General features: G+C 34.9%; 3 protein-coding genes across 3 annotated transcripts in view; 2 read left to right on the forward strand and 1 right to left on the reverse strand.

Annotated features, from left to right (window-relative positions):
* Window positions 1-17,602, forward strand: part of LOC134273180 (ribose-5-phosphate isomerase-like) — a 74,945-nt gene that overhangs the window by 44,323 nt on the left and 13,020 nt on the right. The gene's annotated exons all lie outside the window — the stretch shown is intronic.
* LOC134273175 (PHD finger protein rhinoceros-like) lies at window positions 598-12,465 on the reverse strand. Its single transcript, XM_062755351.1, has 7 exons — window positions 12,347-12,465; window positions 9,461-9,520; window positions 8,947-9,091; window positions 5,083-5,322; window positions 3,520-4,353; window positions 2,976-3,232; window positions 598-2,931 (listed from the first exon to the last, which is right to left on the reverse strand). Exons 2-7 carry the CDS (start codon window positions 9,512-9,514, stop codon window positions 1,183-1,185), a joined length of 3,279 nt encoding a protein of 1,092 aa, XP_062611335.1. The 5' UTR covers window positions 9,515-9,520; window positions 12,347-12,465; the 3' UTR covers window positions 598-1,182.
* Window positions 12,826-14,115, forward strand: LOC134273164 (glucosidase 2 subunit beta-like). Its single transcript, XM_062755337.1, has one exon. It carries the CDS (start codon window positions 12,982-12,984, stop codon window positions 14,029-14,031), a length of 1,050 nt encoding a protein of 349 aa, XP_062611321.1. The 5' UTR covers window positions 12,826-12,981; the 3' UTR covers window positions 14,032-14,115.

Here is a 17,602-nt window from a genome sequence, read left to right on the forward strand (position 1 = left end):
GGCAGGCTGGAGCCCAAATCCAGGCATGGGGATTTACCCCGGGTTGTTACATGAGGCCGAAGGCCGAAGGGTGTAATACAACCCAAATACACCCTTGATTGAACCTGGATAACGAATTTATTTCCTTTGTACCCATAACAATGCTTTAGAGTGTGTCTCAACATATCGATTTGCTTTGTATTATAGAAAAACTATGCATTGTGACGTCACGTTTTATTTACACCCGGCTCAAGTCGGGTGCACGGATATTTACACCCGACTTTGTAACCAATCAAAGCTCGTGTTACAAGTTAGATAGGAAATAAAAAGTTTTACATGGGGACATACAAGAAAAATCTTTAAAATGCTTCTTTTGAACAGCAAAGCCATGTTTAGTCATATGTAAACAATTTAAGGTAGTATAAATTTAACTTTGTTCAAATCATGATCCCCACGGGTAGGGTACAGTCATGACACGTACTCTATAATTGCACTACATGTACCGCTATGTGGTGCATGTATTTATCAACTCTATTGGCATAAAGCCTTTAAGGGTCACCTATTCTGAATACAAAATACAATTTAAATACAATATTATTAAGTATTTTATTACAAATGTACTGTTACATAGCTATATTATGTACATGTATATTTATAACTTTTTAGAATATTGTATTTTACTGTCAGACTGAATTATGAAAATAAATAGTCTTGTAGTAGCCATCCTGTGGTGATATGTAAATAGTATACTGAGCAAATCCAAGCGTTCTGTAAAAATATATTTATGTTGAACCTTTTTTACACATAAAATTCTAAAGATCGGAAATAAATATTAACATGATAAACAATTCATTCTGTGCTGAAAACCCAAATTTTGCACCAGTGTCCTTTGACAGCTGCCTTTACTTTTAATAATTTGCATATTGTTCAATATTTAGACAACTGTCCATGAATTGTGACGACTTAATACCAAGCAATCATCTTACGTTACAAATACACATTTAGGACAATAATACTGGTGTCGTTTCTCTAGATACCAGTTATATTGCAGCAGAAATGAACACAAATGTTATATAATGAACACCAAGGGAATGGCCTTGAGCTTCACCCCACAGTCCTTAAGGCCAGGGTCCCTGTCACATTTACTGTTCCCTGCCTGATGTTTTACTTGCATGGTTTAACAAGTCTGGCCAGTGAACTTTTTCAAGACTTCTTCTGTCTCTGAAGAGCCAGACCCATTGCTAGGGCTTTTAAATCTATTTTGAAATTCTTCAAGTCACATTTTCCCTTTCCTGCAATGTCTGAGAGTAATGGCTGCTTGATGATGATTTTAGCAGGACATTTCTGGCTAGATTTGTCACTGGTGACTTTCTCATCTTTACTAATTGTGGCCTTGTTCTCTACAGCTGAGGACGGTGAAGGTGATTCTACAGCACGGTCATCCTTTATAACTGGTGTAGATGATTTTGATTCTGAAAGATGTACATCTGAATCTCCAGTAGACATTTTTGATTCTGTTGCAAGTTTGTCATTAGGGGTAGATTTCTTTGACTGGAGAATGAGTGTGTCTGATTTACTATTCATTGACTCCTTTGATTCTGTGGCTGGAATGTCAGCTATCCTAGGTTCAGACTTATCGGTGGATAGATCCTTTATTCTATGAGAAGATTTCTGTGATTTTGATTTGGGTTTATCACATACCTCTGAAACTGCCCTTTTCTTTGATTTCAAGGCAGCTTTTTCGGTTGTCTTCTTTGATTCTGTAGAAGTGAGTACCTTTGATTCTATTGTTTTCAGACTGCTTCCTTTCAGAGGAGATTTTTCCTGTTCTGATAAAGGTTTTTCAGTATTTTCACATGTTTCAGCAGTAGACTTTTTGAATTCTGGAGATTTGGCAATACTTTCAGGAGTAAGCTCCTTTGATTCTAATGTTTGTGTACTGCTTCTTTTCCTAGGAGATTTTTCTGCTCCCTTCCTAGGAGATTTTTCTGCTCCTTTCATGGGAGATTTTTCTGCTCCTTTCATGGGAGATTTTTCTGCTTCTTTCAGAGGAGATTTTTGCAGTTCTGAAGCAGGCCTTTCAGAATTATCAGCAGTTGACTTTTCTAGTTCTGGAGAATATTTAGCTATACTTTCAGGATTGAGCTCCTTTGATTCCAAGTTTTGTTTACTGCTTCCTTTCAGAGGAGATTTTTCCACTTCTCTAGCAGGCCTTGTAATCTTTTCAGCAATAGGCTTTTTCGATTTTGGAGATTTGGCTATATTTTTTGAGGTGAGTTCCTTTGATTCAGAGGTTTGTGTATTGCTTCCGTTCATAGATTTGTTCAGTTCTGAAGTAGGTATTTCAGTCTGTTTAATGATGGACTTTTTTGATTCTGACTGAGGTTTGGCTTTACTGTTAGGGGTGAGCTCCTTATCCTCAGGGATTTGCTTATTGCCTCCTTTCGTGGGAGATTTGTTCTGTTCTGAAGTAGGTTTTTCAGTCTGTTCAGTTATAGGTTTTTTAGTTAACTCAGAAGCAGCCTTCTCTTGAGATTTACCCAGGAGCTTAATAGTTTCATCTGGAATCTTTTCCAATTCTACAACCAAAGATTTCTTGAAGAGTCTAGATTTATCCCCTTTGTTAGGTGATTTTATTGGAAGTTGCATTGATTTAGTTGTGGATTTGCTTATGTCTTTTATTTTGATATTTTCACTGCATTTGCTTGGCGAGTTATCTGGACTCCTCACAGGTACCTGAGATGTTTCCTTTGCTATACCCACATCTGAACTTTGATTTAATGGTTTGAACTCGGAAATTTCTTTCACTGAATTCTTTTTTGAACTTTTTTCTACAGAAGTAACGTTTGATTGTTCCTTTGCTGAAGTTAATTGGGAAATTTCCTTCCCTGTAGCTACCTCTGAATTTCCCTTTGCTGAAGTTAATTCTGATCTTTCCTTTGTTGATGTTCCCTTTGTTCTGATGTTACCTTTGACCTTTCCTTTGCTAAAGTTACCTTTGACCTTTCCTTTGCTGATGTTCCCTCTGACCCTTTCTTTTCTGATGTTACCTTTGACCTTTCCTTTGCTACAGTTTCCTCTGAATTTTCCTTTGCTGAAGTAATCTTTTTAATTGCTACAGATTCATCTTCTTTTGTAGTTTCTGAGGTTGTTTCCAAGTGAGACAATCCAGATTCTATTTCCGGGTTTCTTCTGATTTTCTTTCTTGTGGGAGAACACTGTGGAGATCTGGAGATCTTTCTTTTCTTTTGTTCTGTAAACATAAGGTTTTCTTTCAGATGTTTAAGTTCACTTTAGGTTATGTATTCTTAACACAACTGCCTTAAAAATTCTTAGTATCATTAAAATTAGATTGTGATAAATTTATGCTACAAACAGTATAATGAAATTAGTTTTGCAATCTAATCAAAGAAGACCAAAAAAATTATTTATCATGAAAAGTAAAGCAAGTTCAATATCATAGAGCTTTTACACTGTCAATTTTAACATGGAACTGAATCAGCCATTGATAAAATTTATGAAAGATAACCTACTAGATACCTTTTTCAGTACCACTCATTCCCTTCCCCTTTTTCTTGAGACTGCCACCAGAGGTTTGGTCTACACTTGTCCCTCCTTCACTAGGAGTGTCCACTTCCATATCAACACCAGCATTAGGTGGGTTCTCAGAAGAGGCCTGATTTCCATGGAAAACCTGAGCAGTGTCTCCATCACCAGCTATGGCAGTTTCTGGACAGTCTTTAATCTTATCAGCTGTAGCATGGTTGTCTATATCTATGGCCTGATAGCTAGCATCACTGTTCAGATGTGGTGATTCCTGACATGACTCTCCATTAAGTTTTTGCTTCTTCCCTTGTGAACCACTTTGGTTGTTATTCAGAGTCTCACTGTCACTGGCTTTGACAGGAGAATCCACAAATGTGTCAACTGAATCCATCGGCTCTGAATGGTCTTCACTGTCAGTATGATCACCAGTGGCATCACAGGACACAGTTTCATTAGTCCCAGTTCCATATGCATTTAAATCTTTCTGTGTGGATGTGTTAAGGCCCGCCTGATTAGATTCATTGTCAACCTCTTTGGATTCACAACTGACATTCCTTGCTTCACTTTCAACTTTGGAGGCTACTGAATCAGAGGATAAATTCTGCATCTCATCATTTACAAGTGATTGCTGGCTATCTTTGATGGTCTGTGATGCTTCACCTGTTTGGTCTGGAGCATGCAGTCTGGATTTAACTGATGTCTGTTTAGATTCCACTGTCAAGTCAGGTTTTTCTGGTAATGTGATTTCAGTTTTCCTGCCTCCTCTTTGAATTTGGACTCTGATATTCTTAAGTCTCTCTTGCTTACGCTTTCCAGGGGAGGTGGAATCTGAAATCACAAGTCACAAAAATAGACATTCAAACAATACTGCAGAATTTATAAAATTATAAGACATTTGTTATTAGTCAGTTATGGACAGTGCCAATATATGTTCAGTACACAGGCCATGATCTATACAAAGAGGATGTGTACAAGTAACTTTGATAAATGATTTCTGAACAAATAAATTGTTAACTTGAATTTTTTTAAAATGGACAGATTTTTTAGACCTGCGGTGTAATTTTATATTGTCATAGTAAAGGTTCAATTATCTCTTACTTCACATCATCACCAATCTTTTTCACCAACGACCTTTGTTTAAAATATATACGCATGTATTACAGCAATTACCATCATTTCAGCTGTCAAAATCATGTCGACTTTCGCGGGATTTAAAACGAAAGTAGAATGGTTATGTGTACACATAACTTTGATTGCCTTTTAGGATAAACTTTACTTGCTGGTCTATTTGGGAGGTAATCCAGCTCTTTATTTGAATAATTTTTTCACAACTTTTTGCTATAGATAGTCATTGGGTAGTTTAATTTATATTAGCAAGTTAAGCCCAATGATTCTTAAGAAAAAACATTAAACATATAAAAAAAATTGCAATGATAGTTGAAAATTCTACAGAAGGGAAACAAACTTTCAACAAAATGATCATTTGAGTCCCCAAAACAAGCTACTTGAGCAAAGCAATTTGCATCAATCTTATACTTGAGTGAAATTACAATGTACCCAGCAAACCTGAAGAAAATTTTCTGGACTGGCATTCTTGATTTTCTATGTTAAAGACTGTAAAACTGCTGTCTTTCGCATTCAACATCACCTCCGTCTCTTCTTGGTCCACTTCAAAATCACTGTCTACCTCTTTGATACTAGTCACAGTGATAGCAGTTTTTGGTACGATAGGAAACCGTCGAAAAGAAGCTGGGGACTTGTCAGAGAGCCTGTATTCTGAGATCTGCTCCTGCACATCTGTTGAAAAACAAGGGCAATCAAACACTGTCATTATTGTACAACAATAATAACAAGAGGCCAATGGGCCACATCGCTCACCTGTATAACTTTGGTCCTGCTGTTCTTTGCAAGATATTCCATATTGTCATACTAACTGTGGCCCCATCCTAAAGGTGAGGGTCATGATTTGATGAATTAAAATAAACACTACCTTTGAAGGCTTCAACATAAGTTTCAGCTTTTTTTTTTTTGAGAAGAGGATATATAGATTTTTTTTTCTATATATCAGTGTAAAACTTTGATTTTCTACTGTGGCCCCACCCTATTCACAGGGGCCATCCTTTGAATAATTTAGAATCTACACAACCCAAGGATGCATACGTATAAGTTTCAGCTTCTCTGGGCCAGTGGTTTCTTGAAAAGGAAGATTTTTAAAGATTTTTCCTACATACATGTATTTCAATGAACTGTGGAAATCAGTATCTTAAATTTGAAGGGGATCAGCAAAAACGTTGAGAAATCCAGGGGTTCAAGATATCCAACGCCGTCTTCCAATTTGGAATCAATAACTTCCTGAATGTTCACATATATATTTTTAATGACCTCATCCTATTTTTGTCTTTACTTCATTATCTCCCTTTGTAAAGGGGCAAGTACAATTTAGAATCCCATTCAGCCAAGGATTCTTTGTAAATGTACTATTTTTGGTTTAAATTGGCCTAGTGGTTCTTGAGAAATTGAAAATGTGAAGTTTACACATGGACAGAGAGAAAGATGGACAAAAGGTGATCAGAAAAGCTCACTCTAGCTTTAAGCTCAGGTGAGCTAAAACATATTTATGAATATCACATGCTCCCTTGTGAATCTAAAAAGTTTCATTAATGTTCATCTGTTCATAGTTTTTAAATACATGAACTGATACATACGAGGGTTGTCTGTAAAGTTCGTGGACAACATTAATAATTACTGACAAGCATTTATGAAGTATATGAAACTATTATTTTCATTAATTTCGTGTTATTATTATGCAAGTTTTAAACAAAAACAAAGCACAAATACCGTAGTTATATTTTTATCGGATACAAAAACATAGGTAATCAGAGATTACAGAGCTCACCTCAACGAATGTTGTCTTTTAAGGCAAATGTCACACAATTAACCAACAAAAAGTGTACATCCAAAAATGCAAAATTTATGCAATTTTGATACTTTGGAATAGACCTATATAAAAACTTAAAACTAGTTCTTCATCGTGAAAATGTAATTAAAATCCAGCATCTGAAGCAAGATTGAGAGTTTTCATCCCTCGATGCATCATTTGTGCAACTTTGGTTTATATAAGCCTTATAGTTTCTTGGTGATAGACCTGCACCCATAACTTTTACGAGGTCTATTATCTGGAAAATGTATGTCAAATTCAGCATCTGAAGCAAGTCCATTAGTGTGCATCCTAAGATGTATCATCCATGCAAGTTTGTTCAACATAGAGCTCAAAGTTACTTGGAAATGAAACCTGTATAAAAAAACTAACCTTTTCACTAATCCGGAAAATGTAGGTCAGATTCAGCTTCTGAAGCCAGCCTAGTAGAATGCACCCTTAGATGTACCATCCATGCAAGTTTGGTCATTATAGGGCTCAAAGTTACTTGGAAATGAATCCTGCACCATAAACTTTAACCTGTTTACTCGTCCAGAAAATGTAGGTCAGATTCAGCATCCGAAGCAAGTCTGGTAGTATGCATCCTAAGATGTACCATCCAGGCAAGTTTAGTCATTATAGGGTTCATAGTACATGTACCTTGGAAATGAAACCTGCACCAAAAATTTTAACCTGTTCACTCAACCGGAAAATGTAGGTCAGATTCAGCATCCGAAGCAAGTCTTGTAATATGCATCCTAAGATGTACCATCCATGCAAGTTTGGTCATTATGTCTCATAGTAACTTGGAAATGAAACCTGCACCAAAAACTTTAACCTGCTCACTCAACCGGAAAATGTAGTCAGATTCAGCATCCGAAGCAAGACTGGTAGTATGCATCCTAAGATGTACCATCCATGCAAGTTTGGTCATTATATGTCTCATAGAAACTTGGAAATGAAACCTGCACCAAAAACTTTAACCTGTTCACTCAACCGGAAAATGTAGGTCAGATTCAGCATCCGAAGCAAGTCTAGTAGAATGCATCCTAAGACGTACCATCCATGCAAGTTTGGTCATTATAGGGCTCATAGTATCTTCGAAATGAAACCTGCACCAAAAACTTTAACCTGTTCACTCAACCGGAAAATGTAGGTCAGATTCAGCATCCGAAGCAAGTCTGGTAGTATGCATCCTAAGATGTACCATCCATGTAAGTTTGGTCAACATAGGGCTTATAGTTACTCGGAAATGAGACCTACACCAAAAACTGCACCAAAAATGTTAACCTGCACCAAAAACATTAACCTGGTCATTCCTTTGCTGAAATTGCAGCATCTGAAACTTTGACTGGTACAGTGAAACACATTAGAAACATCTTCCATGCATGTCTAATCAATATAGGACATAGAAGTACTTAAAAAGAAAACTGCTCCAAAAAACTTAACCTTAACCCGGGACGCCGACACCGACGCCGACTCCGAGGGTATCACATAAGCTCCCCCCAACTTCGTTGAGGTGAGCTAAAAAGACACGAACTCATACCCGGAGCACCAAAAACGAAAATCCTTGACGTAACGACTTAAAAAGCTTAAAATGCAACTTTTATCAACATAGTGTCCATTTATTTCATTACTGTAACATTTTTTAATACGCTTTAATCAGCCATCAAGGATGTGCACAAACTATTCAGGTTTCATATGTAAAATAATATTTAACAATTCCTGTCAAAGATCCTGCAAATCATGAAACCTCTGTCTGCGTAAAAAACTATGTTATTTACAGCAATAAGACATAGTCACGTTACGAAATTCATTTTTTTCAGCACTGCAATCTCGGAATGTTGGTTTTTCTTCGCGCATATCATCCTGTTAACTGTTTCCTTCTGTCAAAAATCTTATATGTCTTTTGAATACTAAAGAACAGCTTCCTTTGCTATGTTTTCCCGACTATTTACAGAATTCATGGGTCTCTGTTGGTGTATTTTCGACGTCTAGGCAGAATTTTATCACTGCTCTCTGCTCCACCTTTTCCGAAAACGTCCCTTTTCGAAACAATGCCAATCCTGTCTTAATAGATTCTAACCTTGATTTCTCGGCCATTTTCAAAACTTTGAATGTTCAAATTTTGCAAGTTTAATGTTATAAGTTTTGTCAACCTCATAATGTAAAAGCTATCCTAATTTCTGCGAAATTTTACAAAATACAAATGAAATTTATTGAATGATAAATAACTTTTTATTTAAAATTTTGGGGTGCTCCGCGTCATCGTCCCAAGTCTAATAATGAAGCCATAATTGTAATTATACATTTGAAGTTGAATATAATTTTACATTTGGTAATTCAAATTTAGTGAAGGATTTTAAATATGCTAATAATAAATATCAATTACACAACTTTTATTTAAATTTATAAGCCTGTCCTTGAACTTTACGGACAACCCTTGTACAAAGCTAGCATGAATAAGACTACAGAAAAGAAATTGAAAAGCAATAAATAATCACCAAAGCAGTATTTGTGAAACTGTTCAGCTATTTGCCGATTCAATGACAGGAATTTTTTTCCTTTTTCTGAGCCCGTTACATGAAGGGAAGCTCCATCTGCTGTCATCAATAAGCTTTCTTCTCCATGTTCTGTCAGCTTCAGCAGCTATTCAAAAACATAAACAACCGTTTACTGGCTAAGATTCCATAGACAAGATTTTAAAACTAAGTATTCTACATGTACGGGGGGGTGGAAATATATTGTGGTGTAAATATTTGCAATTTTCAGTGTATTAAAATGAAGAATTAAGAAATAGTGAATAAGTTTTCAATTAAACATTTTGTTTCTTTTTTTGGAAATTAGTATTAATTGTTACCGATGAATACCCTGGTATAACATCTAACTGAATGGTACATTCATGAATAAATCAAAATTAGCTGCACTAAAAATATAAGTACTGTATTAAAAGGGAGAGGAGATGATACCAGTTGATGTGTTATGCTTGAATTTTTTTCAATTTATACCTATACATACCAGCTCATCGATGTTCCTGATAATCAAATCTCTGGAACTCACTGCACTATCCATCTCAGTCTGAAAAAAGTATTAATCTACTGAAAAGCTACAAACAACAGAATCATTGGTGCTTTGGTTTTTAAAATACTTTAGTCATATTAGATTAAGGGTTGTCAAATCTATTTGACAACACTTAATCTAATATGACTAAAGTTATCTATGAGGTTTGAATGGAGCGTAGCGGAGTCAGCCTGGGATTGCCATGAATTGCAGTTATAACTCTTACCTAATATTTTGTCTCCTTGAAATACTTTATACTTTAAGTTCCAAAAGGTTTTAGGTTATATAAAGCAAATTGTTTGTAACTACAGTTACTTCTTGAATGAATTCAAAAAGGAGGTTAATTTTGATTGGTCAGAAGAAAATTTATTCGTAATAATATTCAGTGTGAAGCAATCATACTTATCCATGCCTCATTCATGCACACAATATGGTGTATATAGATATCCCAACAATTGAAAAGCAATTTAAAAGGGACACTTACAAATTTAGAACTATTCTTTATATGGGTTGTTTTTTGTTTTGTTTTTTTTTTGATAGGTCATAGCAGATAACCAGGTCCAGCACAATACCCTGATAAAGCAGTGTTTTCCCTAAGAATCGGCTACCGGCCAAATTGACCATTTCAATTGACAAAAATGCCGCTTCGAAATAAAAATTTGCTGTTAGGTCCACTGAGATTTTGTTCATGAACCTCAGCCCCTAGCCTGTTACAAGTTATCTCTAACCCTTTACTTTGAAATAAAGGGAAAACACTGGATAAAGGTACAGTGGATTCCATTTAATCAGATAGTGGTTAAACGAATATTTCGGCTAATCTGATACAATATCAGAGCACAAAACCATTTCTTATATATTTATTAATAATTTCATCTGATAGAGAAAATAGCGGAGTCGTTTTATCTGATACAAAAATTGCCTATCATAGTGATTTTCATAATAACTCTTCACATCAACCTCTGTATGTAAATCCTTTGTTTACACAAGTTTGACAAGATACTTTATACTTTAACCTGTGTTTGGGCACACAAAAGATAATTTGATGACCGGCTTGGGTGTTAATTTAGATATATAATTGGCTTGTGTGCAGTTTTGTTTGGCAAATTTTAATTATTGAACTGTTCAGAATATGACACTTCGCTTGGACATTAAATTAAAATAATCAGAATTCAACTGTCTATTAAATGGTAGCGCTTGGTCATTTAGTTGAATATGTGTTCACTTTTAAGTGCAATTTTAAGAATTAAAACACATGCACTCCGTATAAATATACATCTGAAAATTAAATCCATCAATGAAAGTGACATAACATACAAGTATAGATGAAACAATAAACTTTATTTATTTATTAATCCGTAATATAGTCATGTATTCCTTCCGTTTTTCCAAAATGGATCCACACAATATGCCTGTACTAACAAGATTTATAGAGATGGAAATAAGTTTTATACTTCAATTAAAAACAAATTAATACAAAATCACATTGAACTTGTTATTAAATATTTGAAATAAAACTTGGTACATTCATCGAATGAAAACAAATACAGGAACTAATACAACCTTGTTATATTGTTACTTGTGTACTTTTTTTTTTTTGATAGGTCAAAGCAGATAACTAGGTCCAGCACAATGCCCTGATACAGGTATATAGCTTGATATAAAGTTGATAAAGCTACAGTAAAACTCGTTTAGTGCGAAAACGTATATTGTGAATTTACTGATATAGCAAAGTTATTTTTGATCCCCAGCTATATGAATTTAACAGATTCCTTATACGGATATGAATTACGGATATAGCGAAGTAATTTCACAGTTCCCAGCAACTTCGTTATAACTGAGTTTTACTGTACATAGCTTTATCAAGGTATTACAAATACCTTAATCAAGGTATTTAATATGTAATGAAAATTCAAAAAAATTCTTAAAAAATTAAATACTGAAAACCAAGTTCTGAGTTGTTGTCAGTAAATTCACTCATGCATATAAATTACTCAAACACAAATAAATCAGTATTAAAAAAAATGCCGTGTGACTGTGAGGAGATGTTCTTTCATGCTGTCTTTTTGATACCAGAGTGCTTTTCATGCACAGCTGGACACACTGACCACAACTCATAATTTGACTTTTAAATTAATTTTTTAAAGAATTTATTTTGTATTTTCTTCACGTAAAATACCTTGATCAAGGTATATGTAATACCTTGATAAAGCTATATAGCTTTTTATCAAGCTATATTTACATCCACTGAATACTTTCTCCCTTATTTCTTAAAAGAACCCATTGCTGTTAATCAGTGCATGAACACTATATGCAAGCCACGTGCATAGATTTCTTGAACAGTGGCTGTTCCATCAGTTATGAATATAATTACATATTCATCTTAAATATACTATTTAAACAAATTTAGTTTTACTTTGATTTTTAATACAGATGTAAATATAAACAATAAAATGCTTTCTTTGTTAGTATGGTAATTAACGTCACAGTTATTGCAGAAAAAAATACATAACCTGCTGCAGGTTATGTATTTTTACTGCAACAGCTGTGATATTAATTCCCATACTAACAACCAAAGAAAGCATTTTATTATTTAAATTTACCTTTCTCAGGGTACAATGCTGGACCTGTTAACATGCATAAAAAGTGAAATTCATGCCATTTTTGCCTCTTTCTTATATGTTTTTGGTTGAAAAATGCATAAAAATAGCTTTATTAAGATATCCTGTACACATTAATGAAGCTGATCCAAGCTTTTAAATCAAGAGATTGTGTGAGTGTGCTGCCTGCTGGACAACTATTGTTGCACAAGTAGACAACCATTTAAAAAGCTACAATGTACCAGACCTGTTTAAATACCGTTCATTGAAAGGTCATGGGGTCTATCTGATGATCACAACCCGTGGATTCAACCTGTCGTGATGCAGTTCATAAAAATGCATAATATTGTGGATTTCTCAGACTCATACGCAGTGAGAGATGCGTTTAATAATTGTTAACCCGTACATATGTTAGTTTGTAAGATACCACTTTCGTTGAATAACTGAGCGGCAAGTTTTTGTTTCACAGTCGACGACCAATAATTTGTAAGATGGGTTTGGCTTTTTTATTCTTTCTACATAAAACAATAGTATATTTCATTTTTTTTTTAATTCTCAAACTTTATATGAATATTTTATGTACAACTTACTGATATAGTCTCCAGATATCAACGGGAAGGTATCAAAATTCAATAAATTTTACTCCCATTTTTAATATATCACAAAGTCCTAGCATATTGCCCGTTGAAAAGCTGTGTTGTGTTATCATGACAGTATAATCCAATGTATTTGTATAACACTAATGGGTATATGATTTTGAGGAATCTGACTTGCCATCAAAGTGCATTTCATCTCTTGAATCGCCCCCAATTCTGAGGAGGAAGTGGATGCGTGTTTTACTTTCGTCTTAAAAAAACCTGCATGGTTTCCTGGCGCTGACAAATGCCGTTTTTTCTATGGAAGCGTCCAAGAATCATTGTCCTTGCTGTAATTGCTGCTGGGATTTTCATGACATTCCAATTCTTTTCTTTGGAAGCCTTGTTTTATGCACAAAAAAGAGTGGCTGTGAAGTCTTACAGTTCCAGAAATGAGAATGAAAGAGAGGAAAAGTTGGTGAAGGAATTCAACTATGAAGATGTTGTGACAGCTAATTTAAAAGAATCGAATGACATTAAACATCTTTTAAAAACTCCAAGAGGAGTCCATAAAGATGACAAGCATTTATATACAGTAGTTCGAAAGGATGACAATGAGATGTTCAGGTGTGTCAAGTCGGGAAGACTGATTCCTTATTCCTGGATAAATGATGATTATTGTGACTGTGAGGATTCCAGTGACGAGCCTGGAACATCGGCCTGTCCTAACGGTAGATTCTACTGCACGCTTCAGCTGCCAGACCAGAAGGCAGTCAGTCTACCGTCCAGTGGTGTGAATGACGGAATTTGTGATTGCTGCGACGGTAGCGACGAATGGGCAGGAAGGGCACCACCAAAGTCAATGAGGCATCAGGGTAAAAACATAGTCCTACAAGCTCCGTGCCAAAACCACTGTGATACCATTGCAAAAATCAGCAAAGAAAATGAACAGATCAGAAAAATGGGACAGAGATTAAAAAGAAGCTATCTTTTAGCTGCTCAGTCACTGAGGGATAGAGAAGTGTATGGACCAGAGGGGGTGTTTTACAAATTGAGTCTGAACTGTTTTTCACATCAAGTTCATCCATACGAATACAAAGTTTGTCCATTCCAAAAAGTTACTCAGGAACAGTTTCCCTCACAGCAGTGGTCCCTGGGCAGGAAGGCTGCCTGGAAACAGAAGTCACACGGTCAGTTCCTGCTGGAGATGTCGGGAGGGGACGCTGTAAATTGTCCTGGGAGAGGCAGGCAGTCACTGATTCTATTTCTCTGTGGCATCACTGACCGTGTTGTGGAATTAAGAGAAGACCAGCGTTGTGAATATCTTATTAAATTTGCCACCCCAGCAGCATGTTAATTATGTTATTTAAGGTTTATCAGACAATCAGTTATTATACATGTAGTATGTATTCACAGGGGGTGGTATAAAACATACTACTGTAAATCACTTTTTATGTAATTACACGAAAATTTTAATCACTTTATATTCCTTAGGATTATTAGAGCAAGAACCACAATTGTATATATAAATTTAAAGTGAAATATATGATTTTAAAATCAATATAATATAGTATATAAATTTTATTGTAAAATCAAATATGTATGTACTGGCCCGTGTATTATATATTTTTTAAGAGTACATTTATATAATAATGTAAACATGTTCCTGGTACTCCATATTGTAATGCAAAGGTTGCACATTTACTTGTATTACTTAGAAACAATTATACCAGAACTGCTGAATGTAATTTAATTGATAATATATTATTGCGTATAATATTAAGGACATAATGGAGAAGTTAAATATAAATTGGACATTTAATATACAGTTGAACTTTGTTATTTCAAACAATGATAACACTCGGTACACTTCGGCTGATTTGTACCTCATGTTTCATGAAGTTTTTCTGAATGTGTCATCAAATTCCATGGATACGTTGTTATCCCAAGCAACCTTTTCTTTAGGCATTTCCAAGTTTTTTTTTCTAAATTAAGCGTCCTCTTGCACCTGAGTTTTTTTTACACCTAACATCAGAAAAAAGAAACAAAATACTTGTAAATTGAAGTCTTTAAATTGATTATTCTATTGCAAATCTTTGATTATTATCTTTTTCTGTAATAACCTGCCTACACTTTGTCCTATTTAATAATAATAGGTATATTATAGTATTTAATATCATGATTTTGCTTTAAAAAAGTCTTTAAAAAACAAAACAAAATTCTATGAAATCAAATGATGTCAATTTTATGACTATTAAAGGCTTTGTTTTACTTTTTTTGATTTGTTTATTATTTTTTTTTCTTTGCGAATAGGTATAGGAGTGTTTTTGAAAGATGGGTGAATGCTAAACAAGAAAAAAACTTGGAATGGCCTTATGTGGATTTCTATAATTCTTGAATATCTCAGATCAATTTAGATTGAGATACTAGTAATGAGGTAATAATTGTATTTCATATCCAGATGGTTCCCAATGACACTTCTAAGAAAAGTAATTGAACCGATATAGACATTAAATCATCTGATCAGCTGAACTGAAATATATACATGTACATGTAATTGCTTGAGCTTCACTGTGAAAAATTATTTCATTTGAATTCATGAGAATTATTCCTGTGCATTGTTTTAAAGTTTCAGAAATGTATTTTTTATATAAACCTCTGAGTTGAGATGTATTGCTCAGTTATAGGGTACATAAAGTAACATTTAGACTATACAGTCATGTTTCAAAAAAGATAAAAATGGAAATGTTTTCTTTATTTTATAAATATGCTGTTACATATTCTGCAGAAAATCCTGGGATAGGGTTTGGTCATAATATGGGATCAAAATTTTATACTGCATAAAAATTCTTTTCATTTAGGTACTTGTTCTCCCCAAGATTTTTGCCCATCAGGTCAAGCAAAATCATTTGAAAAGAAAATGTTCCTTCAAGTTGAAGGCCCTGTTAAAAAGTGTGATGTACATGTAATAATGCAAAATGTAATAAACCTAGTGAGTAGCATCGTTTTTGAAAGGGGACAGAGAAAAAATTTCAACCTACCTGAAAAATAACTTGACAAGAAAAGAAGATGGGACTGCACAAACTCGAAAATCCTATTTCATGGGGGTTGGGGGTGGAAGGGGTAGGTTCAACTTCTTTCAATACCAATTTTTCTCCCTAATATACCGGTACCACAGGCACCTGACGTTACTTATTTTTCTTTTAATAAAAAAAATATATACCCTTACCTAATAATTAGGTAAGGATATATTTTTTTTTTATTAAAAGAAAAATAAGTAACGTCAGGTGCCTGTGACCGGTACTACATAAACCTTATTTGACCCCTACTCTTACAAAAAGTATAAAGGGGCATGAATATTCTCAATGCTAAAAAGTTAAGTTTGGAGAAAGTGGGAGGGGGAGGACAGCCCCCCCCCCCAGCCCCTCCCCCGGCCACCATGTTTGCTATGTGCCTGAAACCGGACATATTACATTTTTTTGTCGAGATCATCGTAGAATGTAATAGCGGAAAATGTAAAAACATTTAGGATTATGCAATAGATTTAACAATTATTTTAAAATTTGTGTTGAGATCTACGAAAGCCTATAAGGATCAATCTAGAGAAAAAAAAATTAAAAGGCATTATAACGCCTTTCGAAAAGGCGTAATAACGCGAAAAAAGGCATTATAACGCCTTTTGAAAAGGCGTTATTATGCCTTTCCATTCCAAAAGGCGTTATTACGCCTGTCTAAAAGGCGTTATAACGCCTTTCTAAAAGGCGCTATTACGCCTTTCCATTCTAGAAGGCGTTATTACAAATACGCTTTTCCAAAAGGCATTATTACGCCTTTCCAAAAGGCGTTATTACACCTTTCGAAAAGGCATTATAACGCCTTTTTAGGTCACCTGAGTAAACTCAGGTGACCTATTGCTATCACTTTTCGTCCGTCGTCGTTCGTCGTGCGTTAACATTTGAACATTTTCAGCTTCTTCTCTGAAACCACTGAACCAATTTTAACCAAATTTGGCATATAGCATCTATGGGTGAAGGGGAACAAAAATTGTGAATTTCATGGGCCCTGCTCCCCTGGGGCCTGGGGGGTGGGGCAAAAACCACTAAAATTAGTGCAATCTTTAAAAATCTTCTTAAAATAAATATATACTCCTGGACATCAAGCAGTCAAACTGTTTGCATGATTGTAATCAGCATTGAGTCCTCTACCAAAATTTTGAAATTCATGGCCCCGGGGTCAGGGGTTCTGGTGTTAGGGTGGGGCTAAAAAGTATATAGTGAAATTTCATGAATTCTTTGAAAATCTTTTCTCTGCTCCTGGGTATTAAATAAACTAACTAAGTGCATAGTTATGATGAGCAAGAGTGCCTCTACCAAAATTGTGAATTTTATGGCCCCAGGGTCAGGGGTAATAGGGTGGGGCTCTATACATTTATATAGTGAAAATACATAAATTCTTTGAAAATCTTCTTCTCTGCTCCTGGGTATTAAATAAACTAACTAAGTGCATAATTATGATGAGCAAAAGTGCCTCTACCAAAATTGTGAATTTTAAAAGGGTCAGGGGTTTGGTGTTAGGGTCTGGCTCTATAGATTATATAGTGAAATTTCATGAATTCTTTGAAAATCTTCTTCTCTGCTCCTGGGTATTAAATAAACTAACTAAGTGCATAGTTATGATGAGCAATAATGCCTCTACCAAAAGTGAATTTTATGGCCCCAGGGTCAGGGGTTCTGGTGTATTAAGCCCTTTATAGATTACATAGTGAAAATACTTGAATTCTTTGAAAATCTTCTTCTCTGCTCCTGGGTAATAAATAAACTAAATAAGTGCATAGTTATGATGAGCAAGAGTGTCTCTACCAAAATTGTGAACCTATGGCCCCAGGGTCATAAATTTCTGGTGTAAGGGAGGGGGGCTCTATAGAATAT

This window comes from Saccostrea cucullata, unplaced genomic scaffold (assembly GCF_032062105.1).
Source record: "Saccostrea cucullata isolate Sc308-1 unplaced genomic scaffold, CSIRO_AGI_Scuc_v1 ctg137, whole genome shotgun sequence".
In the NCBI taxonomy this organism is placed as follows: domain Eukaryota; kingdom Metazoa; phylum Mollusca; class Bivalvia; order Ostreida; family Ostreidae; genus Saccostrea; species Saccostrea cuccullata.